Source organism: Misgurnus anguillicaudatus, chromosome 2 (genome assembly GCF_027580225.2).
Source record: "Misgurnus anguillicaudatus chromosome 2, ASM2758022v2, whole genome shotgun sequence".
Classification (NCBI taxonomy): domain Eukaryota; kingdom Metazoa; phylum Chordata; class Actinopteri; order Cypriniformes; family Cobitidae; genus Misgurnus; species Misgurnus anguillicaudatus.
In genome coordinates this window covers 46,837,115-46,853,785 of record NC_073338.2, presented here as the reverse complement: position 1 = coordinate 46,853,785, position 16,671 = coordinate 46,837,115, and the positions used below count along the sequence as shown (strand labels likewise).

Sequence of the window (16,671 nt, the reverse complement as noted above, 5' to 3'; positions counted from 1 at the left end):
TGAGACGTCCATTGCCGTTATATAAATTCTCTCGTCTAATATTCAAATCATATGCGGAGTAATCAAAGTAGAAAGAATATAATAGGATATAATAGAGAAATAATAGGATATTTATTGCAGATGTTTATTGCCATTGAATACTCTCGTCTATATGGAAATCACATAGGACATAGGCTATATAATGTGGTATACTGCACAGTTACCCTGCTAATTTTAATTTATATGTGGAGATAAATAAACCTTTGCAAATCTGCTGATTTGATCCATTCATGTCCTGACCACCAGGCTAGAGATTTTAAACATTCTTAATCCACACTTACTAGCAGGGCTTGCCATTAACACCCGCCAAGTGCGGGTAGATTTCGGCTGTGGCGGGTAAGACAGCCAATCCCACTAGCCACTTTGGCAGGTTGAATATAATTTTTTAATTGGAGTTTTCTTAAAAGTTATGCAAAGATAAACAATGCGCAATGCGACACCCGAAACTACAACTCCCATGAGCACTCTGCACCCAGCGCAACGAACAGAGGCGATCAGCGGAGCGTTGCGGACCAAAGCGCCACCTTCCAGAGCGCGCACGCGAGCTGATGGATTTGCGAATGCACAAGAGGACGCAGTCTGAGCGCATACACAGTTCGGGAAAGATAAAACAAGTGCATGGAAGTGACTGAAGAGATATAAATTGCGTGCGGAGAGAAATTCATAGCGCATACCTGAATGCACACGAAATCAAAGGAAACCCGCCAGCTAAGAGGTTCGAGCATCATTTTAATGTAGGCTACTTTGGACAACAATAATTCCCTCTCGACATTTGTCATTAAAAGTCTTAAATCACTTTTAACAGAAACCATGATCAAGCATATAAAATACAATCTGCATAAACAAGTTGAGAGTAAAAATCATATACTTTTCTTGATAGTATTTACTGCTGTTAATAAATATTTAAAGTGGTTGTCGAGGGGTTTTGTGTTTATTTTTCAGTTAATCTTTTACACCCCTGCTCCACTTTTAATATATTCATTCAAAGCTAACCTATTTATGCCTTACTAGCAGGTTTTTATGCACCTAAATATATGATATGATCTATACTAATATACCATATACCAGCTAATAAATGTAGTCTTAATTTGGGTGGGCACACTGCATTTGAAATTCAATCTGCATCTAATATAGCTAAACCAAGTAAATTTGCTCGAATTAAAGTCATTTTATGATTAAGTCAAGCCCTGCTTACTAGTCTATCAAATAATATCTCATGCTCTATCATCATTAGTGAGTTTCTGGTTACCTGTGCTGTGCAGTTGCATATGGAGTGTTTTATTGACTGCTGCATTTAAAAATATGTCTTTTCAAAGCGAGATCTCAGTGTATCATTGATGGTATAAAGTTAAGCCCCCTCAACAATTTCACATGCCCCCTCAGTCATTTCATCCTGCAGCCGGGCCTGGCAGTATGACAGATACTGGTGAGATATAAATAAACCAATTTGTGGTGTGAAAGTACAGAATATTGTGTGCATTCTCTCCCCACGTATTAGTGCCAGGGTTAATCCTGTAAGATGGGGCATACAGGCAGAGGCAAACCAACACTGAGCCCTGTGCATACAGGTGCAACGCTGTTGCCCAAAAAAAAAATGGTGAAGGGGGCCTTTGAGACATCCGTGCCCAGGGGACATCATCGCCATAATCCGTCCCTGCTTTTGTCACTTGGTAACTTATCCATGAGTGTACTGTTCACTTGTTTAGAAGGACGAGTAAACACCTGTGTTTATTCATAATTGTTTCCAACTACAAACTAACTTTTGAGTACTTATACTGGAAGCTGAGCGACCTCGTAAATGGACAGAATGATTACCTTTGTGAACAGAGCTACGTAGTTTGTTGATCATTATAGAGACCTTGGGAAAAGGCGTAGGTAAGCCTTTGTTATTTTCTAAACACCTTCTGTTAGAATTTAGTTATGAGTGACTGCCGTTTATGTATTTTTATTATTAGTTAGGGAGTTTAGTTTGGGCATCGCATACGCCGAAGCTTTCAGTTTCTTTTCAACATTTTCTTTTTGGTAGTGAGTTTAGTTTGAGGGTTTTAGTTATTTTGGGGTTTTGGTTTGATTATTTCTTTTATTTGGCGTCACTCATCTTTTTACCTTTTCCCATTTTTACTCAGAGCACGTGTGTGAGTGTGCTTGTAACAAACACCTTATTTTCTTACAATTTACCCATTGTCTCTGGTTGTCTCTATTGTTATACTGTGTAAATAATATCTCCTTTAAATGTTGTGATAACATCCCCTAATAAATACATCCAGCAAGTAACAAGGTGCAAGCAAAATTGTGCTGTTTTTGGGTGTGTCCTTTAAAATGCAAATGAGCTGATGAAATGCAAACTCTGATCACCATAATGATGGTTTGTGCTGTGAATTTTTTTTTCTTTCTCTCTGCACTAAATGGCAGTACCATGGTTGGATTGTGCAGATTAAGGGGTGGTATTATTATAATAAGATCCCCATATAACATCATAAGGGGAGCCAAATTTCAATTACTTAATTTTTCACATGCTTGCCGAGAATGGTTTACCAAAACTAAATTACTGGGTTATTTTTTTTTTACATTTTCTAGATTGATAGGAGCACTGGGGACCCAATCATAGCACTTAAACATGGAAATGTCAGATTTTCGTGATATGTCCCCTTTAATGGTTTTATTGTACTGGGGCATTTTATTTAACTAATCTGCAATTCAGACATTAATTTACTTTAGTGATGGTCTTTAAACATATTGTTAGAAATGTTTAGTATAATCCACTGTTGAATATTCAGTATTGTATAATTTGGATTAAACTAATGTCAAATTAAATGTCAAAATTAAATGTTTGTCTTAAAAATAAGCTAACTGAGTTTTTTTTTTAAATTTAGACCCATACATTTTAGTGGCTTGTATAACATTTTATTTATAGTGGTTTGTACACATAAAAGAATACATGGCTGTAGATGAATAATATTAACTGTGAATAACTACTGTACAGCTACCTCTGTTTGACAGGACAAAATACAATTATTAAAATGTAACATTATAATCAGTTGTTTAAAATTACTAATTAGTAAATGAAAGATTTATTATTTCTTTGTTGTTGATTTATCATGTTCAGACTTCTAATATGACAAAATCATTTAAAGACTCTCTGTATCATCTATATTGTTATATCACACAGTTTCACTGATTCATAAACATAAAACCCAGGATAGAGAGGTTTAGTGAATGTGGTGTTGACTCTGTGGATGAGGGTCATTGTGTCAGAGACGCTGTAGAAGGACAGAGATCCTGAACTGTGATCCACATAAACTCCTATTCTAGAAGATCTGAACACTACAGGGAGTTTAGTCTCAATGTTATTGTGCCTGAATGAACAACTGGAGTCACAGCAGTACAAACTCCAGGACTGATCATTAAATCCAAACACACACTCATGACCCAATCCCTTCCTGCTGATGCTCTTATATGACACTGATATAAACACCTGACCCCTCCACTCAACCTCCCAGTAACAGCGTCCACTCACAATCTTACTACACAACACCTGAAGATAACCATGAAATCTGTCTGGATTATCAGGATACTGCTGGACTCTGTAATTGTTACTAATCACTGTGTTTCCCTCAGACAGACAGAGACTTTTATTTGCTGTGTTTAGATCTGCAGTGAAGTGATGATAATCTGATGGAGACAATTCAAAAACATTGTTTGAATGTAAAATTCTACATTTCAATAATTAAAATAAAACTTCCAAGTCTTATTTATTTTAGTTTTTGAGGACTGTCAATGTGTTAGGAAGTGAAGAGAGATCATTTGCAGTATAGACAGAATCTAATCTGATTGTTTTACTGTTATATTCTTCATAATCCTGTGTGTAAAAAGGTTTGTGAATGTGTGGACATTGTCAAAGTCCCTCTGTTCTGTAGTTGTACACCTTAAAATATATTTTGTTATCATTTTATTTAAGTGTGGATCATTTATGTTTATTTAAAAACTTAATGGCTTATACATTTTTATGTTAAATGAAAAACTTGATTAATGAACTGCTATTTGATCTCACAGTAGGGGTGGGCAGAATGACCAACAATCTATTTCACGGAATGAGTCATTTTATTTCACGGAACGGAATATTTCACGGTATACATGTTTTTCAGTGTATATTGTTTTTTGATTATAATAATTTACAGAAATTTGCCACTCACTCTAGCTTTTAACTAAATGCTCACCGCATTTTAAAATATGACAATTTAAAGTAAATAATGTTAAAGTGCAGATGCTGTCAGGACTCTGCCACGAGAGTTTGGTTTTATATTTATGTTTTATTGTGATGGCAGAGTTCTGACAGTATCTTGTTTAATGTGGAGGCCATGGCTTTGGTTATTGTGGCATGTGCCTCTGGTGTCTCGTCTTTAGTCCCCACCCCCTTGTTCTCCCTGTTAATTATTCATTATTAGTTTATCCCTTGCACCTGTTTTACCCTCGTTAAGTTTCCCTATTTAAGCTCCTCTTGTCTTTTGTCTAGTGCTGGATCATTGTGTTCATTCGTGCCCTGTTGCTGTTTGCCATGTTGTTCTTCAGTTTAGTTTAGTCTTGTTAATCAAGTTGTGTATGTATTTGATATATCATGTTTAATGTTGAGTTTTGCCCCCTCATGGGCTTTTGTTTTCTTGTCGTGTCAATAAATGTTCTTTGTTCACTCCCTGACATCGCCTGCGCTTGGGTTCTCTTGTTCCCCGTCTCATATCCTGACAGAATGATCCCACCACAACTGAACCCAGCAGCGATGTCGGGGAAGTCAGCGCGTTCTGCCCATCTGGAGCTGCCGAAGCCAGCGCGTTCAGCGCGGTCGGTGTTCCCAAAGCCAGCAGGTTCAGCTCGGATGGAGCCGCCGAGGCCAGCGCGTCCAGTGAGGCCGGAGCCGCCCAAGCCAGCGCGTCCAGCATAGCTGGAGCCGCCAAGCCAGCACAGTTCAGGGCAGCCGGATCCGCTCAAGCCAGCGTGTTCAGAGCGGCCGTAGCCGCCAAAGCCAGTGCGTCCTGCGCGACCGGAGCCCCAGAAGCTTGCGCGTTCAGCGCGGCCTGGGCCGCCTAGCCTGCGCAGTTGTCCAGTCCCGCACAGCTCTCGCGGTCGACTTGTCCCGCGGAGCTGTGACTACAGACTTTGTTTCATAGACTTTGTTTTGCGTACCCATGGACTCATGTATGTTTTGTCTAGTGTTTTGGTTTTGTCTTGTGTGTTCCCCTGAGGAGCGTCTGGTAGTCGCTCCTTAAGGGGAGGCTACTGTCAGGACTCTGCCATGAGAGTTTGGTTTTATATCAGGACTCTGCTGTATCCTTTCGGTGCACGCTCTGCTGCGACGGCACACAGTCAATCAGTGTTCAATGGCGGCGGCATCACTCGGTTTCTCGTCGGTCTGTTTGTATAGTCTCTAATTCACGTATTGTGAGTCTAGTCCTAGTGTCAACCATATCCTGTCTGTCTATTGTCTGTCTAATGTCTACAATGCCGGATCTACACAAAATACTTGCCATCATATTTATTATTTTATGGATAACCAACAACAGCCCGGCGCTGGCACTAATAGTCAGCGACACGGGATCACTCACCTACAGCCGGGCAGATCTCCTACATCTCCGGGCCTCCACGCACAGCAACCAAAAACCACCAGTTGCACTTCCACCAGAGATCCAACGGAGATGTAGAGGCAGACGGGGAGGTGTGCGAACAAGACTCCGGAGGCGTCCGTTCAGGCCCCCTCTCCCCTCCATCATCCTGGATAATGTCCGCTCTCTAAGGAACAAGACGGAGTTGCTGCACGCCAAATGCCTGGTGGAGAGGGCCTATAAGGACGCCTGCATCATCGCCCTCACAGAAACCTGGCTAGACGATGAAGTTCCGGAGTCCGAGGTCAGTCTTGATAACTTTTCCATCGTAAGAGCTGACAGGACCCGTCAGTCGGGCAAAGTGAGAGGTGGTGGGATCTGCATCTACGTTAACAACAGATGGTGTGAAAACATCAAAATCCACAAAAAGATATGCACACCAGACGTGGAGATGCTAACGGTGACCCTACGTCCCTTTTATTTACCCAGGGAATTTCTCACGGTGATCGTCAGTTGTGTTTACGTTTCACCCAGTGCTAACGCTAACGCGGCAGCAGGGTTAGTAGCTGACAACACCAACGCCATGCTAGCTGAATATCCCGAGGCTCCTGCGTTTATCCTGGGTGATTTTAACAGCTGTAGACTCAGCGATGTCCTGCCGTCTTTTCATCAGTGCGTGGATGTCCCCACAAGAAAGGATAACATCTTGGACTTGTGCTACGGCAATATATCAAACGCCTTCGGAGCCCGGTCTCACCCGCCACTCGGTTCATCGGACCACAACGTCATTCTCCTCCTTCCGCAATACAAACCGGAACTGAAACGAATCAAGCCAAAAACGTACACCGCCACTCAATGGTCGGATGATGCAATGACACAACTACAGGGCTCCTTTGCATGCACAGACTGGGCTATTTTCCAGGGCAGTCTGGATGAAAAAGTGTCACTAATCACAAACTATATCAAATTCTGCATTGAAACCACCATGCCTCTGGTGTCTCGTCTTTAGTCCCCGCCCCCTTGTTCTCCCTGGTAATTATTCATTATTAGTTCATCCCGTGCACCTGTGTTACCCTCATTAAGTTTCCCAATTTAAGCTCCTCTTGTCTTTTGTCTAGTGCTGGATCATTGTGTTCATTCGTGCCCTGTTGCTGTTTGCCATGTTGTTCTTCAGTTTAGTTTAGTCTTGTTAATCAAGTTGTGTATGTATTTGATATATCATGTTTAATGTTGAGATTTGCCCTCTCGTGGGCTTTTGTTTTATTGTCGTGTCAATAAATGTTCTTTGTTCACTCCCTGACATCCACTGCGCTTGGGTTCTCTTGTTCCCCGTCTCATATCCTGACAGATGCCCAGAAGATAACAACAGATTAAGTCTTGATAAGACAGAACCTTGTTTATAATTGAGTTATTCATTTTATAGACTATTGAAGCTATAGTATGCCTTTATTGTATTTTGTATTTATGCATACCTTACATAAAAGTTGGCAATATGTGAAGTGAACAGGCTAAAATATATGCAAAAACCTACAGACAAGATAAATACTTGTATATGAGAGACGAAGCTCTAGATATAGATATTATAAATATGACAGGTGCTATGATGTAATGATAGCACTGATCATCAAGGCTGTTTTAAGGTCTTGACGCCCTTTACTTTCTAGACCCTAACATTTGCATCTCTTTCTCGTCTTTCCGATCAAATATGTGTCACTGATATAAACGCGAGTTTTGTCTTAGTTTGCTTAAAGTTCAGAAAACATTATTACTATTAGCATTATGTGCCTTGTGCGTGCCTAGAGAGACCTCTGCATGCGAGAGACCGTCTCGGTTACAGATGTAGCCCTCGTTCCCTGAAGGAAAGGAACAGAGACGTCACGTTGGGACCGACGAATTGGGGAACCACTTCGCAGAGACCTATCTACTTCGAGAAACTAACAAAATGCCAATGAACTTGGCATGCAGGTATTTGCATAATGCCTGCGCCACCCTGCCAGGTGCGTATATAAGCCGCAGGTGCAAAATACCAAATCAGCTATATTATTTGCTGAGAAAGCTGAGCATGGTGCCCGGCCTGGTAACAGAAATGGAACAGCAAACTGTGGCTACGGGATGTGACGTCTCTGTTCCCTTCCTTCAGGGAACAAGGTTTACATATGTAACAGAGACATGCCCTTTTAGTCGGTCATTACGACGTCACGTCGTGACGGCAAATTGGGAAATCCTACCAATACGCCACTGCAGCTGGACCCTTCCAGTGCCTGCAGAAGCCCTCCGCCCTCCACGTAGGGGGCGGAACCTGAGGCTTATTGCAGAAGGCTGGTCACTACCTGTTCCTTAACCCACGATAGTGAACCAGAGAACTGGGGAAGCGACTTAGACTGGCGGAACTAGAAACACTGCGGAAGCCATCCCCTAAGAAGGTTTAACTGGATGACATAAGAATATGAAACAACCAACAGGTTGCTCATATACAGGTCTCTGAACAGTACATGGTATGACAGAGAGACGCAGAGCTGGCTCTGCTAAGTGAAAACGTGGAGGATTGTAACCCCACGGACTATACACTCAAAGGAACCCCACGTAGGGGATACATTGTGGGCGCCTAGCCTACACAGGTTTACAGAGATTACATCAGTGATAGGCTGACCGCCAATGCTCCGCGACATCAGCCATCAGGGCGGTGGAGAAGAACAAAAACAGTTTCGTAACGTTTTTGCACTAATGGCCTTCCATAATGGTGCAAATGTGCAGCACCAAAATAGAGGCTGCAAGCCGACATACGAGCAAACCTTCAGTGTTCTTACTGGTTTAAGAACATTGATCGGATATCGCAGCGATATTGACTTTAGTGGTGGATGGTGACAGCCTATTCTCCAAACGGTGCTGGAGATATGAAAGCACGACTCTGATCAGGCATTCTCTGGGGTTTTCTCGTTGAGAAGAACACCAGTCGACAAACAGGTTCCATTTAAGCACGTAAGCCTGTCTCGTAGACAGTGCTCGTGCTGCAGCGATAGTGTTAGATACCTCTTGCGCTAAATCACTCAGAACATCCGCGCTCCGTCCAGAGACCACACATAAAGGCACCAGAGGTTGGAGCGCGGGTGCCATAATGTGCCCCCTTGTTGAGAAAGAAGGTCCTTCCTCAGGGGAATCTTCCAGGGAGGGGCTGTCGCGAAGAGTGAGAGTTCTGGAAACCAACTCCTGGTGGTCCAGTATGGTGCAACTAAAAACACGCTCTCCTCGTCCTCCCGGATTTTTCACAGTGTCTGTTCAAATGAGGCTCACTGTGGGCAATGCATACTTGCGCATGTTTCGCGGCCAGCTGTGTGCCAGTGCATCCACGCCGAGCAAGTCGTCGACTAGTGAATAAAACAGGCGACAATGGGCCGTCTCTGGAAAAGCAAACAGATCTATCTGCGCTCTGCCGAAATGTCTCCAAATCTGCTGAACCGCTATAGGATGGAGTAGCCATTTGCTGGGACGCACAGCTCAAAAGAGCACATCCGCCTCTGTATTGAGCGCACCCGGGATGTAAATGGCACGAAGAGACCTCAGATTATTCTGACTCCCAAGTGAGGAGGGAATGGGTGAGATGCGACAGGTGACACGAGCGTAAACCACCTTGGCAATTGATGTATGCAACAGTCGCAGTGTTGTCTGTGCAGACTAATACATCTTTGCCCCATAACTCATTGCTGAAACGGACGAGCGCAAGATATATAGCCCACATCTCGCGGCAGTTTACGTGCCAATGCAGCTGGGGTGTCGACCAGACCCCCAAAGCCACAAGCATGTCATAAGTGGCTCCCCAACCCGTGTTCGAGGCATCTGCGCAAACTATTGCATGCCTGGAGACCTGAATCAGAGGTATACCGGCCTGAAGAAAATCACGGTCCGACCACGGGGGGAAAGTGCGACGACACGCAGGTGTAATGATAACACGGTGAACGCAGTGCAGCCACGCTCTCCTTGGGACTCGATCGTGTAGCCAATGCTGAAGCGGTCACATATGGAGCAGCCCAAGCGGTGTCATGGTTGCTGCTGCTGCCATATGCCCTAGTAGCTTCTGAAATTGTTTCAGTGGGACAGTGCTCTTGTTCTTGAACGTATTCAGGCAAGTCAGAATTGACTGTACACACGCAACTGTTAGACAAGCTGTCAAATCGACAGAGTCCAGTTTCATACCGAGAAAAGAGATTTTCTGCACGTGACAAAGTTTGCTCTTTTCTCAGTTGACCCGAAGACCCAAATGAGCGAGGTGTTTTAGAGTTAAGTCTCTGTGATAGCAAGGCGTCTGACGTGTTTGAGCTATAATGAGCCAATCGTCTAGATACGCAAAAATGCGCTCACCTCCGAATGGGAGGACTTTCTACTGGTATGCTCGCCCCTCAAATGCAAAGCGGAGAAACGGCCTGTGTCGGGGGAGAATCGATACGTGAAAGTACGCGTCCTTCAGGTCGATAGATGCGAACCAATCATTTGGACGAATGCATGGAAATATGCGTTTGGGCGTCAGCATTTTGAACGGCATTCTGTGAAGTGCATGGTTCAGTGTACGCAGGTCCAGGATCGGTTGCAAGCCACCACTTTTCTTGGGTACAATAAAGTAAGGACTGTAAAACCCTGACCTCATGTCGGCTGGAGGGACCGGCTCGATCGCGTCTTTGGCCAGGAGGACAGCAATCTCTGCAAGAAGGATGCGCGCATTGGCAGCTCTCACCACGGTGAAACGAATGTAGGAGAATTTGGGGGGACACCGGGAGAATTGAATCGCGTAGCCGAGATGAATCGTGCGTAAAAGCAAATGCGATGGGCTGGGAAGCTGTTTCCACACCCCCAGACACCGTGCGAGAAGTACTGTCTTGTGCTCGACCACAAGGACAATGAGACAAACAGACCCAGTTCCTGTTGCTGTGAAGATCATCGCACCACTGATCCACTGGCTGTCCTTCAACGTGATGACCAGCCGATGCCCGACCAACGACCACCGGCTAAACCAGTTTAATTCGCTTACCCGCCTCCTATCCCTACCGTTTCTATATATATTTAAATATATATTAATTCCTCCCAAGGGTTTTTGTCCTTCTAGGAGTTTTTCCCATTGGGTTTTTTCCTAGGGGGTTTTTTCGTCCCAGGGAGAGTCAGCCAACTTTGGCTTAACTTAGCACTTTACTGTATACGTTACATTATTAATATGCTCGCTTGTACGGTTTAACCGCTTTCTCTACTTCTTATATTATCTATTGATTTTCTGTGTTCTCCTCTACATCTTCTCATGTAAAGCTGCTTTGCAACAATTAACACTTGTGAAAAGCGCTATATAAATAAAATTGAATTGAATTGAATTGAATAAGGGCACGATCGGTGTACTCGTGGTGTGTGCAGCTGAGGTGATCGCCGGTGTGTGCCTTTCGGCCACACCGACAGCAGTGTTCTGTGTGAAAACACTCACTTGAGTCCGTTGGTGGGTGGGGGATGCAGGTGAGACTCTGTTGAGGATGCCTCAAGCCACTCGATGCACCTGCTGGCGAAGGAGGAGAACGATGGGTTATGAGCCCGTAGGTGTCTCCTACGCACCTCTGAGGAGTCGGAGAGCGCGAAGGGCTTATGAGCCCGTGTGTCTCTCCCGCGCTCCTCTGAAGAGTCAGAGAACGAGGGGGGTTATGAGCCCGCTCGAGTCCCTGGTACTCCTCTGAAGACCTGGAGATAAAAGTGGAATTAGCTCTTTTTGTGACTGAGTGGGTGCCGACTGAAAAGTCGGCGGAACAGAAACAAAACGAAACCAAGGATTCCCCATCCGGCCCTCCTCCGGTGGGGGGAGTGGTGCCTTCACCATCTCCCTAAGAGCGATCCCCTCCATCTCCAGGTCGCCCATCTCAGGGCCACTTGTTCTTACATTTTCCACCTTTTGTAGCGGGCTGCGCGGGCGGGGCGAGCTGCTGGTGACCGGTTCCTCACTTCTTAGAAGAGCCCCGGGGAGTATACCCCCTGGCATCTCCACCCTCGAGAGAGGTGAGAGGGGAAGGCTGATACGGCCGTTTCCGGGCGGAAAACGGGGTTGTCCACGACCGCGTCAGCTTTTCATGCACTTCGGGGAAGAAGGGCATGGGGGGTGAGGACTGGGCAGCCCAAGCACCCCCAAAGTACCAATCATCGAGGCGGCACGGTTCGGGTGGGGGAGGTTCAGTCCACTCCAAGCCGACCGCTGCCCGAGCGAACATGGCTGCCATCTCAGGGTCGAACGCAGGCCCCGCAACCTTACCCGAAGGAGGAAGCGGGTCTGGATCGGCGTCCAAGGCTTATAACCCCCCCTCCGACGTTACGGTGGACATCGTCTCCGGAGGAGGCTCAACAGAGCACGAGGACACTGTAGAACACAGGCCGCTCTTATCCATCGGGACCTCAGCTGGCAACGGATCAGGGCGCTGGGAGCCACTGGACGACCCAGCGGACCGACCCAGCACCGTTATACGGAGGTCATCCTTCGCCAGTCTAGCAGCTGCACCCCTGGCAGCATCAGGCTTGGAAGGCGGGGGCCATTCCCGGAGGAACGCCACCCGTCTCCGCAAATCTGCCATAGACATGCCATCACAGATGGAGCATGAACTATCACGGAACGCTGCATCCAGAAACGGAGAACGGGCGGAATGCCATCTTTAAAAAGACGCACCCGACCGTGACACGAGTGAGTGGCGGTTCCCCAATTCGTCGGTCACAACGCGTCGTCGTAGTGATCGACTGAAAGTGAACGGTCGGCTGCTGCATGAGCATAGAGAGAGAGAGAGAGAGAGCGAGTCTCGCTGCGAAACCCCTGGTGGATTCACTGGCACAAATAACTTGTTCATTTTTTTATGAGTGAATTATTTTACAAGTTTCTCTGTCACATTCAGTCTAGCATGCGGGAGGGCAGAGTTAACCACGCCCACTTATTTGCATTGTGCGGAATAGAAGGAATAGAAAAAGTGTTACGTCTGATATTTTATTCCGTGGTAATGGAATATACCTTCATACCGCCCAGCCCTATCTCACAGTTATGTTTCATTGTTAGTGAGCACAGTTATTTATTTTCTGTTTATTCTGCACATTCAGTTTGATTCATGAGTATCATTAGAGGAGTTTAAAATGACTGAAATGCAGATTATCACTGTTCATGTCTTTATCAGCATCAGTGTGTTTATTTGTTTGTTTATTGAGACTCACATTTTAGGAACTGCTCCCTGGTCTCAGGTTCAGGAGTAACTATGTTGAAAAAATATTCATTCAGAATCAGTGAGTGATATTCTCTCGTTTTCTACAAAATATAATATTATTTTTACATGATGTGAGAGAAATAAGTGCTTTACCTTTATCATATATCTTCTCTATCTCTTCTCTACAGAAATCCTCCAGTTTCTCTCTGAGATGAGACACAGATTTTCCTACATCATCAAAAGAGATGAGAGCGCTGGCAGTGATGCTGAGTGAGTCTGAAGATCCAGGAGGAACAGAGAGAGACTGAAAACTTTACACAAACACAAAGACAAACAACACAAACATAAACTGATGACACTGAAACATTTCATAGAAAATATAATCTCAGTAAAACATGCTCTTCGCTTCTTAAAGATCACTGTTGTGTTTTCAGATCTCTGTTACCTGGAGGAAATGGATGTGATCATCTGTGTGTGAAAGCTGCTCCAGCTCAGCGTCTCTCCTCCTCAGATCATCAATCTTCTGCTCCAGTCGCTTCAAGAGTCCTTCAGCTCGACTCACTGCAGTCTTTTCCTGATCTCTGATCAGCTGTGTCACCTCAGATTGTCTTCTCTCAATGGTTTGGATCAGTTGAGTAAAGATCCTCTCAGTGTAGTCCACTGCTGTCTGTGCAGAGCGCTGTTAGGACACACAGAGAGAGGAGCATTAGAATCAGCAGCATTCACTCAGCTCTTACTGGTACATCACACAGTGAACTTCAGTCAAAGTCATCCAGCACTGAACTCCTCACTGACTGATTGAATGAGAGTCTTAACTGAGTCTGAAACAGATCTGAAACAGCAGACAGCAGTTGTTCTTCTGATCAAAACTCACCTTATGAGTCTTCACAACATCTCTCAGCTCCTGAAGCTTCTTCTGGCTCTCCTGGATTCTCTGCTGATATTTTCTCTGTGTCTCCTTCAGTTCTTTCTGTTGGATTTATAAATAATAATTTAACATATAAAATGTACATTAGAGTGATTTTTTTACAAGTTAAACTCTGCCAGTCTCTGCGAGTCAACCAACTTGTGGCACCTCTCAGCTGTTATTCCACTCCATGATTCTTTAACAACATTCCACAATTCATTCACATTTCTTGGTTTTGCTTCAGAAACAGCATTTTTTATATCACCCCACAAGTTCTCAATTGGATTAAGGTCTGGAGATTGGGCTGGCCACTCCATAACATTAATTTTGTTGGTTTGGAACCAAGACTTTGCCCGTTCACTAGTGTGTTTTGGGTCATTGTCTTGTTGAAACAACCATTTCAAGGGCATGTCCTCTTCAGCATAGGGCAACATGACCTCTTCAAGTATTTTAACATATGCAACCTGATCCATGATCCCTGGTATGCGATAAATAGGCCCAACACCATAGTAGGAGAAACATGCCCATATCATGATGCTTGCACCTCCATGCTTCACTGTCTTCACTGTGTACTGTGGCTTGAATTCAGAGTTTGGGGGTCGTCTCACAAACTGCCTGTGGCCCTTGGACCCAAAAAGAACAATTTTACTCTCATCAGTCCACAAAATGTACCTCCATTTCTCTTTAGGCCAGTTGATGTGTTCTTTGGCAAATTGTAACCTCTTCTGCACATGCCTTTTTTTTAACAGAGGGACTTTGCGGGGGATTCTTGAAAATAGATTAGCTTCACACAGACGTCTTCTAACTGTCACAGTACTTACAGGTAACTCCAGACTGTCTTTGATCATCCTGGAGGTGATCATTGGCTGAGCCTTTGCCATTCTGGTTATTCTTCTATCCATTTTGATGGTTGTCTTCCGTTTTCTTCCACGTCTCTCTGGATTTGCTCTCCATTTAAAGGCATTGGAGATCATTTTAGCTGAACAGCCTATCATTTTTTGCACCTCTTTATAGGTTTTCCCCTCTCCAATCAACTTTTTAATCAAAGTACGCTGTTCTTCTGAACAATGTCTTGAACGACCCATTTTCAGCTTTCAAATGCATGTTCATCAAGTGTTGGCTTCATCCTTAAATAGGGGCCACCTGATTCACACCTGTTTCTTCACAAAATTGATGACCTCAGTTATTGAATGCCACACTGCTATTTTTTTGAACACACCCCTTTCAACTAATTCAACTAATTGCCCAATTGCACAGCCTTAAGAGCGTGCATATCATGAATGCTGGGTCTCATTTGTTTTTTGAGAATCTACTGAACCTACTGGTAACTTGTTTGCCACATAGCAATAAAAAATATACTAAAAACCTTGATTATTCTGGTTAGTCACATTGTACTGCTATAATTTTGAACAATACTGTATGTGTTACCTTAAGATATAAAGATCTTTAGTAAATGTAGCTTTGGTGTCATTATAATGAAACATTTATTACAGATCACATCTCTTACCTGTTTCTCAGTCCTCTCTTCTTCAGCTGGTATGGTATTATGATTTTTGTGCTTCCCCACCATACACAGATAACATATACAGATCTGATCAGTTTTACAGTAAATCTCTAAAAGTTTCTCATGTTGAGGGCAGATCATCTGCTGAAGTCGTCCAGTGGCGTCTGTCACTTTGTGTCTCTTTCCTGAGTGAAGTTCTTCATGAAGTTTAAAATGATTTTGACAGTAAGAGTTCAGACACACCAGACAGGACTTGACAGCTTTGTGTTTTCTCTCAGTACAGACGTCACACTTCACATCTCCAGCTTCAGCAAAACAGTGATCAGGACAAGCAGCTTTCCGTTTTGTCTTCTTCAGTATCTCCACCATCTCGGTAATCACCACATTTTTATTTAAAACAGGTCTTTTAGTGAAGGTCTGTCTGCACTGAGGGCAGCTGTAGTCTCTCTTCTGATCATCTTGATCCCAGTAGTCTGTAATACAGCTCATACAGTAACTGTGTCCACAGGGAATGGTCACTGGATCCTTCAGTAAATCCAGACAGATTGAACAGATGAACTGATCCTGATCCACTAAAATACTGGCTTCTGCCATTTCACCGTATTTACTTACAAACAATAAAACTAAACACACGACAGCCTGAAATCAGTTTCTCTGAACTCAAAGAATTTCCTGGTTGTGTTTATGAAACGTGTACAAACAGATGTGTCAGTCAAATAATAAACAAATCCACTAGATGTGAGTCTCATACAGAAAGTCACAGTCTCAACCCTGCAAGTAAGCCTACGATGGCCCTTTATGGGCCCACTTAGGGCTAGTCTAAGGGCCCCGCGCAGGTTTGCTCATTGGCAAAAACGTTGGCCCTTTAGCGCTGGCCCTGCGCAGGCAGCCCTCACTTAGCCCCCAGGAAGTCCTCATACAGAAAAATCCCCAGAGTTAAATAAACACTGCTGGATGTATATATTGTCCCATCTTACAGAGTGTTTAAAAGTAACAATGAAGCAGAATTAAAAGCTCTGTTATCCTCTTTCTCAACATCTCTGTCTAAGATATAAAATTGCATTTTACATCTTACTTGTAGAGTCATTTTCTTAACTTATGTTAAGATGTTGTCTGTTTCATTTAAAGTCACCATTATTGTGATCAGTGGTTGTTTTAATTGGACTTTGACTCTTGACCGTTGGCTTGTTACTGTTTTCTAGCTGCTATATCTAAGTGTGTTTAAAACACATGTTATAGCAAAGAAAAGGCAATTGTAATTGAATATTGCTCATTTTCAAACATAATCATTTAATGAACAGATTTATTAATATAGTTTTCCCCCCCTCATCAGAAGCATCATTTTCTGTTAATAATGAAATACTACAGTGTAAGGTCCAGAACTCTCATAGCAGTTTATCATTCTGAAGGATTTTGATAGTGTGCACATAA

The 16,671-nt window shown here is 43.8% G+C and overlaps 1 protein-coding gene across 1 annotated transcript; it reads right to left on the bottom strand.

The window, feature by feature from the left end:
* Positions 1 to 2,906: 2,906 nt before the first annotated feature.
* On the bottom strand, positions 2,907 to 15,992 carry LOC141350970 (tripartite motif-containing protein 16-like). Its single transcript, XM_073856854.1, has 6 exons — positions 15,244 to 15,992; positions 13,704 to 13,799; positions 13,277 to 13,508; positions 12,956 to 13,144; positions 12,840 to 12,878; positions 2,907 to 3,711 (listed from the first exon to the last, which is right to left on the bottom strand). Exons 1-6 carry the CDS (start codon positions 15,832 to 15,834, stop codon positions 3,188 to 3,190), a joined length of 1,671 nt encoding a protein of 556 aa, XP_073712955.1. The 5' UTR covers positions 15,835 to 15,992; the 3' UTR covers positions 2,907 to 3,187.
* Positions 15,993 to 16,671: the final 679 nt, after the last annotated feature.